Genomic DNA, 11,803 nt, shown 5'->3' with positions numbered 1-11,803 from the left:
TATGTTATAGGGTTCCCTCACTTTATTTTTAATCAGCTAAATGACGAAATAATTTCTATAATATGGACCGACATTTGTACGTGTGTATATATGTATACGCTCATCAAGATCTAAGGGTATGAACAGTGAATTGAATGAATGATTATAATGTGAATATATGAGCTGCAGGGAAGCTGACTATCGCAGTTACTGCAGAGTACTTTTTATATATATATGGAGTCAATGCATAAATATACAAAAGTTTCTTAATAATATAATTTTATAATAAATACATAATAATGTAAAATCATATAGTTTTTTTCTTGCTCTTTTTGTAAATTGGCAAAGAAAGAAGCATCCAAATTTTAATAAATAGTGTTTTTGGCCTTCAGAGTTGAGACAACCTGAGCGGGTTGATTTCATTTGTATCCATCCTTCTCTACAAACCTACCCCACCTTATATATTTGCATTTATATAAACAAAATCTTACTTTTTTCACTATCACTAACTGAAAATGTTAGAGAAGTAAAGCAAACTATGAAACCAATTCTGTTAACATTGGTGTTGGTCCTCCTATGTGTATTATTTGGGTTTGAAGTTTAATACTCGCATAAACCAATATATAATGATAATGTTGAGAACAATAGATTTATTCTTTTTCATTCTCATTTGCACATGAACTTTTTAAGATGCATGCTTAGAAGACTAATTATGTTTAACCCCTTTCTTTTATAGGTGAAGGGCTGGCTAGAGAGAGATATTCTAGACTCTGGGGTAAATTGACAACTGGAGCATGTTGTTGCCATTATCGCGTACCACCGATTCTCCATTATTTATAGTTTTATGTTTAACCAAAATAATTTCATTTAAGAAATTGGACCGCCTTCCACTTCACCACTACCTCTTCGATGGCGACCGATCTTATATTTTTCTTTTCGATAAGTACTTATATCTTACATGTATTATTATCATCATCATACCCTTTTCATAATCAATAATGGTCGATTTAAATTAACACGAGTGACTCTACGGAAATAGCGTCGGTCCAAGATGCATACAACTAATTTCTATCATAATACTCTTTACAAAACAAGGAAACCCTTTGACCCAAAAAAAAAAAAAAATAGGGGAACCCTAATTTTCTAAAGGCAACGCTTTCTTGTCACCACAAGCGACTGATCAAACTATTTATAGCCATGTGTAATGATCAATAATGTAATCATACACATGAAACTAATTGTATAGACTGGATACTTATGTATGTTGCTATAAAAAGTTGGGTAGATATAGAAGGATTTTTTGGGTTAATAGATAACTTCTATTTAAATGAAAAAGAGGATTGCTTGGGATTTGAGTTCATTTACAAATAAGGAAGGTAAACGTATATAGATTGGACTTGCCATTTGAAAGGAGGGGAAGACTCTAAGGGGAAAAGAGTGTTCCAGGCGAGTGGTCATTTGTTTAAACAAAAAAAGAGAGTTCATAAGTGTGTGAGTGATCTGGATTTTTCGGTATACAATTACAAAGTGGTCCTAACCCTAAGCCCCATCTTTTCCTTCTTTCATAATCATATGCTTTATATATATCTCTATACGTATAACTACTCTCCATCATTATCTTAAGCTAGTCTGGTTCACTAGCAATTCTAATTTAATCCCACAAAACAAAGACTAGCAAACGACTTCCTTGGTATTTTTTGAGCTATTGATATTTAGTATAGCATAACAACTATATGATCCGTTAAAGCATTAACCATTTGAAAAGCTGAGACTCCCTCTGGAAGTTAAAAGTTCGAAAACTAAGTTGGTGCATATCTGATTCAATTCATGTTTAGAGTTATAAAAAGGTTGATAGTGGGGTGTCTAGAAATAGAGAGGTCCCCTTGGCTAATAGGGCATAGCTTTGAAAAGGACGACGTTATGGTTTCCTCGTAATTTCCTGATATTTATTGTATTATTCTCTCTATCTCTCTACAAGAAACTATAGACATAGAGAGATGGTAATATATTAAGTTCATTGACAGAAAGGAGAACAAACAGAATTGTGTTCCTTTATATAAAGAAGGATTTAATCGTATTGCCTTTTGTTGTGCTTCACTATTTTTGCAAATCTTGAAAATAACTTGATCCGTCGTATTTCTTTTTGCTGATAGCATCCAGCCTAATGTTTCAATCAGTTATATATTAATCAGGGGTGGTGATATTATAAGATGCCATGAAAGAAAACACAACCCGTTGTATATAGAAAGTTACAAAGAAAAGACGATAAGCCATGCAGATACTTATATATAAAAATTTACATCATAAAATGCAATTAGGTATATCATTATTTTAATTCAGATTAAGATGCGAAAAGGTCCTATAGTGTTCATTAAGATTCTAATCAATAACACGATAAAACAGAAGAAAACAATGTATCAACTAGAGGCTTTTTGTGTCCAGCCAATTATGTACTAACGATGAGATTTTGGACCACGTTTATGAATGTCCATTACCTACTGCATGCTTTATAATTTAAACTTTTTAATTTTACTATAGTCAAATTCTTTGATTACATTTTAAAATAAGCTAAAACCGTCAACTAAATTCTGTTTTATTGATAGTAAAAAGTGGTTTAAGTAGTCATCGACTATAGTAACGTCCATTAACATGAAATAGACTATGTAGTGCAATTCCATTCTAACAAAGTCTAAACTTTAATCGTATCCAGCTAGCCGTTGATTACTGTTAAGTATTAACCGAAATTGCACAACGGGACATGAAGGGTGCTTAGTCTCTGTCAGGACCACGTACGTAAGAACCTTACAAGATTAACCTTACGGAAACCAATTAATATATCGAGTTATTAAGAACTAATTGTAAGGGTCTGATTGACACGTATCATGTTCTAGAGTAACATATGTAATGTTACTATACTCACAGTGTTACATGGATAAAACAAAAACGTCATTACAAGCTGTTAGCACGATGCGCTGGAACAAACAAATGTATCGATTATCGTTTTATGCGAAAAGTTATATATCTTGAGCCATAAACTCTAAGATTCTTTGGCCAGTACTCCAAGAACAATATTATAGCAAGTCTATGTTTATTAGTTTTTGATTGACTAAAGAGGTTCTTATATTTTGTTGTTTCTCTCTCTCATGGATGAACATCATGATTTTTTTTTTAAATCTGGTTATATTTATCTTAATAGTAATTCCAAATAATGAAATATATTAAATCATATGTATTTTAATTTTATTGCTAATTCTGCGGCTCTGTTTTATATTTTATATAGATATATTTTAAATCATCCTACAATGTTATAAGGAAAAGCAATCACTATTTCAGATAAAGAAAACAAATAAAGTCACTACTCTGTAAATTAATTTTGAAAGTTTAAGAATTGTAGATGTATATATGCACTATATTTTTTTGTTTTTAAAATCAAACTTTCTTTCTATAAAATATAATTGTCAACGTGATTAAGCTTGTTTAACCGTATTTTAAACTGACCAGGCCTGTTCTTTTGAATTAAAAGTAACCGGCCAAACCAAACATATATATTAAGATGGCGATTGATACTTGATAGATACTTTTAATTAAAATTTAATTTGAGTATTTGTACTCCCTACACACAACTTCTCCTCTATTTGCACCCCATACCCTATTTCCCTTCAATTTTTTTCCCCCATCACTACCATTTTCCCCCAATTCAATGGTATCCCACTCTTTTGAGTATATTGAGCTAATTTGCTCTTAAAATTTCATAACTTTGAAAAGATACAACAACAAAATAAATAATATATTCTCAATCCAGAAATGAAAAGTGACTTATTGAAACACTTTTTATATCTTAAAGAAATTATTTGACTTTAAATAGCTAGATAATATATGTCCATGCCGATTTTAAGAATCCTTAAGAGTATTGCTTAGGCAACAACTTTATATAACTATTTTACGTTTAGCGCCATGTTTCAAACGCGATATCTGTCATAGCTCATTTGTTAGGTTCTCTAATCTTTTGACAACCAGAAGGAAAAAGAACCTAGTTTTCTTGTGGTAAAATAGTTAGTCTCCTGCAAACTCGAACTCAAAACAAGAATTCAGTCTCACACTATACTCACAAATACGATAGACATCTTCTTACCTTTGTAAATATTTTTTTGTATAATTACCGAATTATCTATATGATCAAATCCATAATTTTGAATTTTGATTATTTTATGTATTATATATAAATAACAAGGAGCATAGGAAGAGAAATTAGTACATAATAAAATATAAATTATATCTGACATAACTAATAACTGATATATTGATTTTTAAATAAACATAAAACTAAATTTAATAAAAATATTTTTTTCATATTTTTTATTTAAAAAATTTATTATTTCTACCCATGGCGTAGAAAATCCATCTAGCTTATATACGTATGAGATTGGTTTCTATTTAAACTTAAAAAATACAGGTAAAAGATATAAATGTGCTTTATATACGTATAAGATTGGTTTCTATTTAAACTTAAAAAAATACAGGTAAAAGATATAAATGTATGATTAATAAAAGTCTCTCTTACAAGTGGGGGAAAGTATACAGCAAGTGTTGCAAATGGCAGTAGTAAAACATATAACACTCAAATACACACAGATTAGGTTATGCATAAATGAACACACCAAGAAGAAATTAAGAGAAAAGAGAGGAGGCGGGAGCCATAACAAAAAGTCAGCAGTAAAGACTAAAGACCACGGCTAAATCAACATGCTAATCTGTCTTTGCGAAAACAAAAAGCGCAGCAAACCCATAAAAAAGTTATCCATTCGATGCTTGGCATTTATTAATGTTAGATTTTTTATTGTTATCATTTGATTGTTATTTAAAAAAAATTATAATTATTCAGAAGAAAAAATAGAATTTTCTTCCTAATTAAGCCCTCGACGTTACCATCTCCTTTTTCTCCTCATACCACAACCATATACAAAATGTATTCGTTAGACACCTATGATTTCTTTTAGATTTGGCAAATTTTAAAAAGTTGTGTATGAGAAATTGATTAAAAGAATAGTTTATGCAAGGAGAAAAGAAAGAAGAAACAATAAGGTCACATGAACTAAACTAGATTATTCAAGGGTCCCTCTAAATTGGTTTTCTCTTGCCCATATCTCCATCATTCACATCATGTAACACCATAACATTCAAAATTTCTCTCCATTTCTCTCATTCTTCTTCTAAAAATCTTAACAATACTTTTTTTTTGTTTTCTTTCCTCTGAATTTCTAAGAGCTATATAGCTATTGCATAAAAACAGTGAGACATAGATAAGAGAAAGAGAGATCGTGGTGATGATCAGTTAGGCAAAACCCAACTTTATATTTATGTATAATTAGGTCAATCACATCACTAGTTTAACCCTTTTTTCTCCTCCAATCCTCCTCCACTCCTTCAAAAATTAGGGTTTGTTGCTTCTCAGCTCATTTCTCAATTCCAAAGTCACCCCCATCCGCTTTTTGTTGAAATCATCAAATTCAAGTCAGAAACCAAATCTTGACCATACCATTAATCAAAAAATGATGATGACAAACTTGTCTCTTTCAAGAGAAGGAGAAGAGGAGGAAGAAGAAGAACAAGAAGAGGCCAAGAAGCCCATGGAAGAAGTAGAGAGAGAGCACATGTTCGACAAAGTGGTGACTCCAAGCGACGTTGGTAAACTAAACCGGCTCGTGATCCCAAAGCAATACGCAGAGAGATACTTCCCTTTAGATTCATCCACAAACGAGAAAGGTTTGCTTCTAAACTTCGAAGATCTCGCAGGAAAGTCATGGAGGTTCCGTTACTCTTACTGGAACAGTAGTCAGAGCTATGTCATGACTAAAGGTTGGAGCCGTTTCGTTAAAGACAAAAAGCTAGACGCCGGAGATATTGTCTCTTTCCAGAGATGTGTCGGAGATTCAGGAAGAGACAGCCGCTTGTTTATTGATTGGAGGAGAAGACCTAAAGTTCCTGACCATCCGACATCGATTGCTCACTTTGCTGCCGGATCTATGTTTCCTAGGTTTTACAGTTTTCCGACAGCAACTAGTTACAATCTTTACAACTATCAGCAGCCACGTCATCATCATCACAGTGGTTATAATTATCCTCAAATTCCGAGAGAATTTGGATACGGGTACTTGGTGGATCAAAGAGCCGTGGTGGCTGATCCGTTGGTGATTGAATCTGTGCCGGTGATGATGCACGGAGGAGCTCAAGTTAGTCAGGCGGTTGTTGGAACGGCCGGGAAGAGGCTGAGGCTTTTTGGAGTCGATATGGAGGAAGAATCTTCATCTTCCGGTGGGAGTTTGCCACGTGGTGACGCTTCTCCGTCTTCCTCTTTGTTTCAGCTGAGACTTGGAAGCAGCAGTGAAGATGATCACTTCTCTAAGAAAGGAAAGTCCTCATTGCCTTTTGATTTGGATCAATAATGATGATGAGATTAGTTGGTATTTAAATTTAAACATAAATTCTATAAATATATATATGACAACATATATAATGCATTGATTCCATTATACATTTTTACCGAGAAATGATATGTTTGTCCATAGATAAGTTATATGGACTCGAATAGTCTTTTGTTAAGTTGTTCTTCAGAATATTTGATTTGTGTACATAGATGCATCTACATTCATGATATCATATATAAATTTCTAATTTGATATACAATGTAATTTTGCAAGGCTGTGTAGAGAATAGGAAATATTGGATACAAATACCTAATAAGTGAGATGTGTAAGAAGAGACATGAACTAGGATTGGGATCAGTGTAAACCCATATCTCTCTTGTATGTCTCTGAGTCAGAAAGTTTCAGAGTTTGATGGGCTATTTTAGAAAAGTGAATTCTCTGTATAGATATGTTGCTGCATTTTGCAGATATATATGCATCACTAATTATTGTCCATGCAGTTAATTTGGTTAGGGATTTCTATGTTTGGTTAGTAAATATGGCTGCTGCTGCTTTTCTCTGAACCTATTGCTGGATATTAGTTAGGCAGGTAGATTTGCAGGAGGTAGGCAGTGTCAAAGCAATAATAAAAAACGTACTTCTATATATAATTGCATGATGTCTGAATTAGCAAAACGAGAAAAGAGAAGAGTTTTGCTTCTTTCTTTTTCACCTTGGGGCGATTGAAAAAGTATGATCTGTTTTCACATATCTTTTCTGATGCAGTAATTAATATACCACAAAAGCTAAAGGCTATGAAAATTAGTATAAAATTGCTGTTAGGTATGTGGTCTCTCTTTTCGTCTCTTGGTCTGGACGCTGCAATCTATATTTAGATATCATTGCAGAAACACAATTAATGTAAATGAATGCTATGTTTATACTCATACATCATATCTGATCATATAGTAAGATCTATCACATCTCTATACCATAAACAGCTAGTTTTAGATCCTAGTTAATTATTACATGGTTTTGTTATAAACGCATACATTCGCTACTCTGAAACGTTTAAATTTAAGGCTTATATAGTATAGCTAACCAAATTCATCCTAAAGGTTTGGAAATTACTTGGTGACGTTTCAAAGATGCATATGGCATATATACACACACACATATGTACGTCTACGTCTTGCTATCAATACATTATCATCAAACACATGTTTAACTTTAAATTAAATCTATAAGAGATTGCCATTCTTTTTTTTAGTCAAAAAGATTGCTAACACCTATAGTATATCAAAAATCATTAATTAAAAATTAAAAATATGTGCAAAAATATTCTAAATAAATACATCAATGTTAATTTTCATTTTAGCGACTTGTAAATATACATTTAATGTCTGTGTTTATCTCAATTTGATATGATGTGGTCGACTATATAAATCGTTAGAGATTGGTGAAGATAACATCAAATCCTGATTAACGGATCAGTGGATGTGAATGAAGACTATTCGAAACGAGAGAAAAAGTTATATTGAGACGATGTGGAAACTAAAACCCTAGTTGGAGGAGATCAGGCCTTCTCGAACAACTCAGAAAACAACATGCCGTCTTTGATGGAAACATTCAAATGTCTAGGCGTTTAAACGAGTTAAAGTGAATTGAAATTCTAGCATGATTTTGACCTCAGGGAGGTTCACATTGACTCTTGTTTATAGATAAAATCAAATGATCTATTAAGAATATAGAACGTAAAATGTAACAGAAATGAAAAAAAATTACAAGCTGAATTGTCTTCAGTCTTATTTTAAATAAAACCTAATAGTAATGAACAAAAATAAAATAATAAAACCAAAGCAACCTATAAATCTAAAAGAACTCCTCCGTTTAATCAATGATCAGTGCTGTTTTATCTTATTGCATTTAAACCTGTAATTTGTGTCAAGAGCTGCAATAAAACAAAAACATCAAATTAAGATCAGAGAACCAATTCTTAGGAGTCTAAAGTCGACTATAGTTTAATAAAATGATATTACTTACTTGTGTTCTTGGACCAAAGAAGTTGAGTATCAATCAAAGAATGATTCTTATCATCGAGTCGTTTCCAAGTTGTAATTTTATCGACGGCTCCCCAACGTCCATACTTAGTCTTCTCAAGCTGAGCTTCAACTACTCTGACTCTCCTTGCCCATCCAGTCTTTCCGTACCCATGATACCTAACGTGTGTCACATAAATTAATAAAAAATAGGGTTTACAAGAATGGTTAGAAAGCTTTTGAGTCAAATTAAGTCATGATATTTGTTGGTACCCGGAACCACCAGCGTAACAAAGGTTGACTCCATTAAGCGTGGCACAGAAGTCGTTAACGTGGTCGTGACCGCTGAAAATGCCTTTGACCTCACCTCTTTCGACAAGTTTGGTGAATAAACCAGAGTTGATAGGTGCAGAACATGTCTGCTCTTGTCTCACACCAGTCATCTGCCTCGGTTCGGTGAACCGTTTGAATTCGGGTACTGGAATGTGGACGTAAACCAAACCCGGTGCCGTACTTTTTTGTGGAAAAGGCCACCTCTTGTATTCCATCTATTAAAAACAAAATAAATAATTTAGTTAAAAAAACAAAATAATTACAATTTTTATGTATAGACAATACATTTTTTTCTAAACAATAATTTTGTGACTTACCTCGAGCCATTTAGAGGCGTGTTCATACCAGTTAACTTGAGAGGACTTAACCCAATCATAATTAAAAGCAAACCCATCGAGTTTGACGTAATCTCCACCATCAAGCATATAAACATTGAGAAGGGATTTAAAGAAGAGAGGCGACCCAAAAGGACCCTCGATTTGTAGATTGTAGTTCCCAAAACCGTCAATGGGGAATATACCAGAACCGAAAGGGTTTACTTCAGACAACGTGTAAGGCATTTTCACGATGTGCTTCATCATTGTTTCTCTTGTCATGTCTGATTCTTGGTCATGATTCCCAAGAATGGCCACCCATGGGATCTTCGCTTCGATCGCCGGAGCAAATGCCATGTTCATTGTTTTTGCCGCGTCACCTGACTCGCACATTCCATTTACGTTGTCTCCTGCGTTAAGAGAACCAACAAATGATATAATTAAATAATACAATATGTATATACTATATATACTCATTAATCACAAGAATAAAATTTCAACTGTGCATGGATAAATTAAAATAACACTGATAGAACTAGAATTATGTTATAAAAGTACATTGAAGATACGAAAACACACTAGAATTATAATATTATAAAAAAAAACAAAATTCATTTGTGTGTGTACCGGAGAAGACGATGAGATCGGGTTTCTCGGAAGCGATAGTGCGTTGTATGAAGGAGGTGGTGTTGAGATCAGAGCAGTAAGGCAATTCTTCCGGTGTTACGTTTGAGCATTGCGTCTCTTTGCCAAAACCGTAGTGCATATCTGACACTTGCAGAATTTTAAACCGGCCATTGGAATTAAACCGAAGTTGCCTTCTACCGTAGGCGTCTACCGGTGAAACTGAGAGACCTAGGCAGATCAAAGACACATAGAATAAGGCTAGTATTTTCCCCATTGTGTGTTTGTTTTTGTTTGGTGAATATGTAACTTGATCAACGTGAGAAGTGAATAATCACATTCGACTCTGTTTTTATAGGGCATTGAATTGATTTTCTTTGAAGATTTGATAAAATATTCCTGAGGTATATTCTAATGTATATGTTTATCAATATCCAACTGATTTGGCATATGCTTTTTAATTTCAGTTTTGCTGAAAATATATAACAGGAAACAACTAGAATATCATTATTGGCATATGCTTTTCAGTTTTAATTTTGCTGAAAATATATAACGAAAAAAACAACTAGAATATCATTATCGGTTACAAGCAAAATCGTAAATATTATTTAGTTATTTATTAAAGAAAAAATATTCAAGCTAAATAAACTCCATATATAAATAACACTATTTAGACCCATTTCCAAACCCATTTTAATACAAATTTTCATAGACAAAACGAAGCAACACAAAGACACAACAAAGACAAAAAAAAAACAATGCAAAAAATACACAATTGAAGGCCCATTGAAACAAACTAATCATGCCAATAATATTCAAGTGCTCTTATCTTTACTGACAGCAGCAGCAACCTGAGACTTGAACCATGGAATCCACACAGAAGTTGTCTTCTGATACGCTCTATAAGCTTCAGCTCTGTATTCTTGTTTCACCATCCGACGCTCCACAAGGATTGTTACATAGACCAAACACAGAGTATTGACAAGCGCACCTATCAAAGTCCATCCTTGACCAAGGTTCCAAGCAAACACGACCAGTCCCCACCACCACAACTGTTCACCCAAGTAATTAGGATGCCTCGAGTAATACCACAAACCCGTGTCGAGATTGGGGATTTTGGGCTTCCCCTGCTCCTTCAGCTTCTGGTTTTGGGTTACAAACTCGTGTAGCTGCGTGTCGGCGAAGTAGGCCATGACAATGCCAGTCAAACAGATGGCCGAGGAAACAAAGTCCCAAATATTCAAAGGCGCATCAACGGAGTGGATGGTGTATAAAGGTAGACATATCCCAATAAGGAAGATCTGAGCAAATTTTCACAAAAAAAGAGACAACAAAAGAACCAAATGAGAATCTACTCGTTGAGGCAAATCATCGAACAGTTGGTGGATCTTTACCTGCTGAGAAACGTAGACGGAGAAGAAAGAGAGCCACCACCAGTGTTTCCCGTACTGTTTCCGCAAGTCGTTGAACCTCCAGTCTTCTCTAGCGCCCCACTCCCAATTTTCCCGCCGGAAGTAGTTATGAGTCAACCGAACACTCCAAACCCACGTCAGGATCACGACAACCATGGATCTCCACTTATTGTACTCTCCCAACGGATGCGACGCGAAGTAGTGAACCAACATTACAGGTATCACTGTCCAATACACATCGATCATCTACAAAAAAAAATGACATTTTTAGAAAGATTAAATTTCAAAACTTTGAGAAATGGGTTTTGTTTTAACGAAAATTGACGCGTACCCAGTGGCTGGATTGGAGTAAGCCGATGACCCAGAAGAGGAAATTGACGTTGAGGAAGAAGAGGAGGTTTGCGAGAAGAAGCGGGTGGTTCGAACACCATGAGTGAATGTGGGAGAGCTCGGGATCGGAGGTTGGAGAGTAGCTACGGAGGAAGGAGAGGTAGAAGACGATGGAAGGGAGTGGAGCAAGGAATGCGATGATGGCGTTTCTTAAGTTCCGATTCATTTTGTTCTCGATGTTTGGAAGACGTTGTTGACGATGATGATCAGGAGAAGGAGAGTGTTAGTTTATATAAATTGTTGGGCTTTTGGGCTGGGTTCTGTGTGGCGTGTTTGGGCCCACTTTGATCACTGCTATGATTAGTGTC

The 11,803-nt window shown here is 34.3% G+C and overlaps 3 protein-coding genes across 3 annotated transcripts; 1 reads left to right on the top strand and 2 right to left on the bottom strand.

Moving 5' to 3' along the window:
• The first annotated feature begins 4,953 nt into the window (after positions 1 to 4,953).
• On the top strand, positions 4,954 to 6,608 carry LOC106412091 (B3 domain-containing transcription factor NGA1-like). Its single transcript, XM_013852983.3, has one exon. It carries the CDS (start codon positions 5,529 to 5,531, stop codon positions 6,420 to 6,422), a length of 894 nt encoding a protein of 297 aa, XP_013708437.2. The 5' UTR covers positions 4,954 to 5,528; the 3' UTR covers positions 6,423 to 6,608.
• Positions 6,609 to 7,762: 1,154 nt separating this feature from the next.
• LOC106454417 (probable inactive purple acid phosphatase 14) lies at positions 7,763 to 10,043 on the bottom strand. Its single transcript, XM_013896538.3, has 5 exons — positions 9,697 to 10,043; positions 9,073 to 9,479; positions 8,696 to 8,970; positions 8,427 to 8,602; positions 7,763 to 8,334 (listed from the first exon to the last, which is right to left on the bottom strand). The coding sequence occupies exons 1-5, from the start codon at positions 9,968 to 9,970 to the stop codon at positions 8,285 to 8,287; spliced, it is 1,182 nt and encodes a 393-aa protein (XP_013751992.2). The 5' UTR covers positions 9,971 to 10,043; the 3' UTR covers positions 7,763 to 8,284.
• A 290-nt stretch (positions 10,044 to 10,333) lies between these two features.
• On the bottom strand, positions 10,334 to 11,710 carry LOC106454416 (uncharacterized protein C594.04c-like). The gene is made up of 3 exons (XM_013896537.3): positions 11,437 to 11,710; positions 11,088 to 11,351; positions 10,334 to 10,994 (listed from the first exon to the last, which is right to left on the bottom strand). The coding sequence occupies exons 1-3, from the start codon at positions 11,659 to 11,661 to the stop codon at positions 10,509 to 10,511; spliced, it is 975 nt and encodes a 324-aa protein (XP_013751991.2). The 5' UTR covers positions 11,662 to 11,710; the 3' UTR covers positions 10,334 to 10,508.
• Positions 11,711 to 11,803: the final 93 nt, after the last annotated feature.

This window comes from Brassica napus, chromosome A5 (assembly GCF_020379485.1).
Source record: "Brassica napus cultivar Da-Ae chromosome A5, Da-Ae, whole genome shotgun sequence".
NCBI lineage: Eukaryota > Viridiplantae > Streptophyta > Magnoliopsida > Brassicales > Brassicaceae > Brassica > Brassica napus.
The sequence above is the reverse complement of the archived record's forward strand: the minus strand, read 5'-3'. Positions and strand labels throughout refer to the sequence as shown.

Coding starts and splice junctions, on each gene's coding strand:
- LOC106412091 (XM_013852983.3), top strand. CDS start 5,529: ATGATGATGACAAACTTGTCTCTTTCAAGAGAAGGAGAAGAGGAGGAA.
- LOC106454416 (XM_013896537.3), bottom strand. CDS start 11,661: ATGAATCGGAACTTAAGAAACGCCATCATCGCATTCCTTGCTCCACTC. Junction 11,352..11,436: donor TACTCCAATCCAGCCACTGG/GTACGCGTCAAT, acceptor TTTTTTTTGTAG/ATGATCGATGTGTATTGGAC. Junction 10,995..11,087: donor CCGTCTACGTTTCTCAGCAG/GTAAAGATCCAC, acceptor AAATTTGCTCAG/ATCTTCCTTATTGGGATATG.
- LOC106454417 (XM_013896538.3), bottom strand. CDS start 9,970: ATGGGGAAAATACTAGCCTTATTCTATGTGTCTTTGATCTGCCTAGGT. Junction 9,480..9,696: donor CGATCTCATCGTCTTCTCCG/GTACACACACAA, acceptor CTCTTAACGCAG/GAGACAACGTAAATGGAATG. Junction 8,603..8,695: donor TGTTACGCTGGTGGTTCCGG/GTACCAACAAAT, acceptor GACACACGTTAG/GTATCATGGGTACGGAAAGA.